This window comes from Mytilus californianus, unplaced genomic scaffold (genome assembly GCF_021869535.1).
Source record: "Mytilus californianus isolate M0D057914Y unplaced genomic scaffold, xbMytCali1.0.p SCAF_2, whole genome shotgun sequence".
NCBI lineage: Eukaryota > Metazoa > Mollusca > Bivalvia > Mytilida > Mytilidae > Mytilus > Mytilus californianus.
The window spans coordinates 134,343,424-134,349,423 of NW_026262668.1; the positions used below are offsets into that span (position 1 = coordinate 134,343,424).

Consider the following 6,000-nt stretch of genomic DNA (forward strand, 5'->3'; position numbering starts at 1 on the left):
CTAACCCTGTCTATCATTCAAACCATCTTCGCATGACAAACCAGAATATATATGGTTTAGGGGTGGGGATCTTGACCACTTAGAAGATATTATAACTTTCTTAAATGGCAGGGGGTGGGGGTGACCCCTGGAGACTAACCCTGTATTTCATTTGATGTGCTTTATCATGACAAACCAGAATATATATGGTTTAGGGGTGGGGATCTCGACCATTTAGAAGATATTAGAACTTTCTCAAATGGCAGGGGGTCGGGATGACCCCTGGGGACTTACCCTGTATATCATTCAAACCATCTCAGCATGACAAACCAGTATATATATGGTTTAGGGGTGGGGATCTTGACCACTTAGAAGATATTAGAACTTTCTTAAATGGCAGGGGGTGGGGGTGACCCCTGCGGACTTACCCTGTATAACATTTGATGTGCTTTATCATGACAAACCAGAATATATATGGTTTAGGGGTGGGGATCTCGACCATTTACAAGATATTAGAACTTTCTTAAATGGCAAGGGGTGGGGGTGACCCCTGGAGACTAACCCTGTATTTCATTTGATGTGCTTTATCATGACAAACCAGAATATATATGGTTTAGGGGTGGGGATCTCGACCATTTACAAGATATTAGAACTTTCTCAAATGGCAAGGGGTGGGGGTGACCGCTGGGGACTAACCCTGTATAACATTTGATGTGCTTTATCATGACAAACCAGAATATATATGGTTTAGGGGTGGGGATCTCGACCATTTACAAGATATTAGAACTTTCTAAAATGGCAGGGGGTCGGGATGACCCCTGGGGACTAACCCTGTATATCATTCAAACCATCTTAGCATGACAAACCAGAATATATATGGTTTAGGGGTGGGGATCTTGACCACTTAGAAGATATTAAAACTTTCTTAAATGGCAGGGGGTGGGGGTGACCCCTGGGGACTAACCCTGTATTACATTTGATGTGCTTTATCATGACAAACCAGAATATATATGGTTTAGGGGTGGGGATCTCGACCATTTACAAGATATTAGAATTTTCTCAAATGACAGGGGGTGGGGATGACCCCTGGGGACTAACCCTGTATATCATTCAAACCATCTTAGTATGACAAACCAGAATATATATGGTTTAGGGGTGGGGATCTTGACCACTTACAAGGTATTAGAACTTTCTCAAATGGCAGGGGGTGGGGGTGACCCCTGGGGACTAACCCTGTATTTCATTTAATGGGCTTTATCATTTAGAACATTTTCAATTAAAAAGTTTGTGTCTATCACGAACGGTTTTCAATTTATAATCATTTGAAAATTTTAAAAAATAAAATCCCATAGGGTTCTATAGTAAAACCCTCTTTTCTTTTTGCCCCTCAAAGTACCCCTTTATAAACCCCATTGCAAAAACAAAACCCTGATTGCACCACTAGACATGTTAGTCTAACATATTGTGAAACCCTAAGTTAATCCGACAAGCGGTTTTGGAGAACGGGTGCGGACAAGTTCAAATTTAAAAGCGGCGGAAGAAGAAGAAGAAGAAGAAGAAGAAGAAGAAGAATAATAATAATAATAATAACTGAGCAAAAACAATAAGTCTTCCCAAACTTCGTTTGGGAGACTTAATAAAAACTTTCCAGGATTTCAATGTTTAATTTTATTTATTTATTTTCTGATGTTCCTCCTGAAGGTTCCGAAATAATCCCAAGACAGGAAATGTTTGATGTAATAATTGTATTGATTGACATGGACAGTAGATATCTGCACAATTAGTGATTTAAACTGTGTATCTGAGTGGTCTGTTTCAAATGAAATTTAGGTGTTTGTTTATCTTATTGTCTTCAACAGCTGCAGGCTTGAAAATAAGGAACCTCAAAATCACTTTACTGAAACACACAATGCATATACTTTTTAATGTCTATGTCCTGTCATGTCTAAACACTTTTTCTAGATGCAGGTTTGTCTACTCGAGAGTAAATTTTGTGTAAAACACAACCATATTTTTTAATTCCTTTTGAGTGATGAATCTTGAATTCTATTTAACTACTTGTAGGTTCAGCCATGCCTTTCAACTTTTCCAGGTCGTATTCAGTGTAAATTGAGTGGTGTAAACAGGGTCAAAGTTGCCAATACATTATATAGCCTTATCAACATTTTTTTCCTCAGTCAATATATCAGCTAGCTGCAGAACCATAGCTCTTAGTTCCTTATGATATTTTTAGACAATTTGGTGACAAAAGAGCTAAGGGTTTTTCCTATCTTTAAATGTTCAGAATTGCCACCCAGGTTCAGATCACTATTTCCAAAAATTTCATTGGTTATCGCCAGTGCGTAGCTTGTCAATGTGTTTCGTTAGATATTTTTCTATGATATAGAATAGAATAGAATATACTTTTATTTCAAATTAAAGGGGCAACATGAGATTATAACATTACACATATTAAACAAATACTATGATATGACGTACCTATTTTATGACCTGAACCTGGGTCGCAATTTTGAATGTTTTAAAATATGAAAAATCTGTAGCTCTGTCAACGTAAATTTGTTCCGCCTAACAGAAGTTCCACTGGAAACTTTGTTATAAACAATGTCATAATATCTATTCCTGTTGGAACAAATATTCTATACCATTTATTCCTTTAGGAACATATACTGTAATATTTATTCCTGTGGAAATAATATTCCAGAACATTGTTTCCTTTAGGAACTTATATTATAAAGGAAATTATATTCCGTGACAGCTCTATGGTTCACAAATCGTCAAAAAATACCATAGAGCTACAGTTCAACAGCTATGTATCAGCACAAACTTCTTCTTCTTCTGTGTATTAGCCTCCTTTAAGTAGGAGCACCTCAGAATGGAGTATATACCCTTAATGCATTATTAAATTTTTAATCACATTGTAAATATGTACAGCACATGCATATAAAAGAAACAAAGTTTTGTTTTTTACATGGCATATATACAGGGACTTGGGTTTTTTATTTTTAAAACTATCTCAACTCATGTATATGTTAAAATCAATTATTATTGTTTTATATAAAGTCTAGAATAAAAGTAAACCAGTTATTGTTAAAAGATAATATTAAATAAAATATGATCAGATTTGATAAAAAACAGGATTTTAATCCGCTATAATATATTAAGACAAAGAGTAGTGATTTCAAAATAATGTAAAATATGTAATGGATTTGGTGAATTTTACATTTATATAGAATTTATACACCTTATCGCTATTTGTCCGCCATTACTGGACATCACACAAGTTCCCGTAAAATTTTGACGTCATAATAGAAAATATCTGACGCCACAATGGAAAAGTGATTGTTGTATGACGTCAAAAGTTCGAGCGGGACTGATTCTCGGGTCAAGCGGGATTAGCGATAAGGTGTATTGGAGTAAAATAGTACACTTAAAAATAATAAAATAAAATAAAATAATTTATTTATTTCTTTTTAACTAAGGTAGTTTTGGATGTTACCTGTGAGGATTTTTGATCTCTTTCCTTTTGTCTAATAAGCTTTATATTCACTTTATTTAATTATTGCATTAATTATAAGATAATTTGGCATAAATAGTGAGTTTTAAATGAGATTAAAATAGCTTTTAGAATATATTTACTAAATTTTGGTTCTTTTCTTTTTTTTATTTTCTTTGTTTGCCCATTATGTACATTATATTTTATGCTTTATATACTTTATATTTCATATTTCAGACTCGGTGCCGGGCTATGTATTCTAATGTCTATATGTATTATATTAAGGCATTATATTCTGATGACTGAAATATTCCTCTTGTTGTCCTGAGCTATGAATACTGTTTGTTATGGAATTATTGAATTATAGTTATCTCGTACCATTGTAAACTCGTACCAATGTCAACTCGTACCACTAAAAAAAAACTCGTACCAATGCAAACTCGTACCACTGCTAACTCGTACCACGGTAAATTCATACCATTGTAAACTCGTACCAACTTATTTAAATGCATTCAAATGGTGTTTAATGATGAATATATACTTTAATTTCCCTCAATACCTCGTAAATCTGTAAAGTGTATATAATTTGAAATTACAATGACCAATTTGTAGCTAATTTTCCTTGTCTAATTGGATAGAGAAAACCGTGGCAGATTGGCTTTGTTGTCCCCCTTGAGTAGACTCTTTTTTTAAACTTTTACTGACAACTATTTGATTTAATTTTTAATCATTCCAAATCAGTATCATTGAATAGATTTGTGTATTTTTCTTTTGTTTCTAAAAGGAATTTTTATTTAACGAAAGAATTTATTTATTGTGTTTTAAATAAACTCATCATAGATACCAGGATTAAATTTTGTATTTACGCCAGACGCGCGTTTCGTCTACAAAAGACTCATCAGTGACGCTCGAATCCAAACAAGTTAAAAAAGCCAAATAAAGCACGAAGTTGAAGAGCATTGAGGACCAAAATTCCTAAAAGTTTTGCCAAATACAGCTAAGGTGATTCTATTCCTGAGCTAGAAAAGCCTTAGTATTTCAAAATTGCAAAAGTTTTGTAAACAGTTAATTTATAAATATGACCATATCAATGATAATTCATGTCAGCACAGAAGTGCTGACTACTGGGCTGGTGATACCAAAACAAAATCATAAAACATTCGTATTTTTTAATATATTTTTAATGGTACGAGTTTGCAGTGGTACGAGTTCTGATTGGTACGACTTCCCAGTGGTACGAGTTTACGTTGGTACGAGTTAACTTTTTTGGTACGAGTTTACGTGGTACGAGTTTACAATGGTACGAGTTAACTTGCTTCCGAATTATTCATATACATATCCATCTGTCTATTCTTATTCATTATCTTATACCAGAATTTTCAATCTATCCATATGTAGTTGAAAAATCAAGTTTCTTGTTTTGTTCTCAATAATGTTCACTAATTTATTAGAGTTGTTGAGCACTTCTTTATATTTCGTACAGTCTACTATCAACTGAGAAATTGCACAAACAGTTTTTTAAATTTTGTAATTGTGTGGAATTAACTTGATCTGACAAAAACATTTTTTTTAATGGCTAACCGGACATATAGGTAATCCTGACCATGCGAGGTCATTAAATTAAGAATTACCCATTTTTTATCATTTGACGCTTTTTAATGTGTGCGAGGTTTTTTTTTGCATTCACGACCCTCCCCCCTTTTCCATACCATTCTAAGAAGTGAATTGCAGCGAATTTGTAATGCATGTAATGCTATAATTCCTGGACTGTATAGACCTCAAGACAATATATTGCTCCCAAATAACTGATGCAATGTCATTCATTTCTTTGTTTCATTCAACCACTAACCGGCAAAATCCGGCCATTTTGAATATGATAACCATGTGCTCCCCATGCGGTTTAGCAGTTATCGTGCTTCCTGGTGGCTTTTGAATGAAGTCGGGGTCAAAATTTGAAAAAAATGTGCATTAAGTACTTACGATTCAATTTATCAATAGCTTTGTCGACGTTCACTTGATCAGGACAGTCAACGAAAGCGTAGTTTCTTTTCACCAGAACGTTGCCGGCAATTTCTATATCGTGTTCTTCAAAGAGGTCACGCAGCGTTTCCTCATTGACCGCCGGTGACAAGTTTCCACAGTACACCCTGAACATGCTAGGTGGCTCTGAAATATATATAAACCATAACGTCTACTTTAATGCATGCATACGATAAGAAATTCTATTATAAAATTGAATAAAATCATTATATTTACGAACTTACAAACTTATTGATGGCGTAGGAATCTGACAAAATGGACTCCTCTGCATAAGGGTTAAGAAGGTTAGTATCAAAAAATAAAATCGTTATATCGAGGTAGAAATCTTTTTTAGAGTACGGAATTTTACAGGGATATACACTTCTAAACTAATTGTTTGTAATAATTACTTCAAATTTAAGAAGAAGCGTTATTTTCATACATAATATTGATCATTGCAACCCTCACATTCTTTGTAGTGGAATCACCCTCATCATCTCGTTCACATT

At 34.1% G+C, this 6,000-nt stretch overlaps 1 protein-coding gene across 4 annotated transcripts in view; it reads right to left on the reverse strand.

The window, feature by feature from the left end:
- Window positions 1-5,777, reverse strand: part of LOC127731100 (insulin-like growth factor 2 mRNA-binding protein 2) — a 40,785-nt gene extending 35,008 nt beyond the window's left edge. For all 4 annotated transcript variants that reach the window (XM_052239964.1, XM_052239961.1, XM_052239963.1 and 1 more), the window contains exons 1-2: window positions 5,737-5,777; window positions 5,453-5,638 (exon numbers count right to left, since the gene is read on the reverse strand). In XM_052239964.1, the coding sequence (XP_052095924.1) occupies window positions 5,453-5,627 (175 nt within the window). In that variant the 5' untranslated portion in view covers window positions 5,628-5,638; window positions 5,737-5,777. The remainder of the gene's footprint in view (window positions 1-5,452; window positions 5,639-5,736) is intronic.
- Window positions 5,778-6,000: the final 223 nt, after the last annotated feature.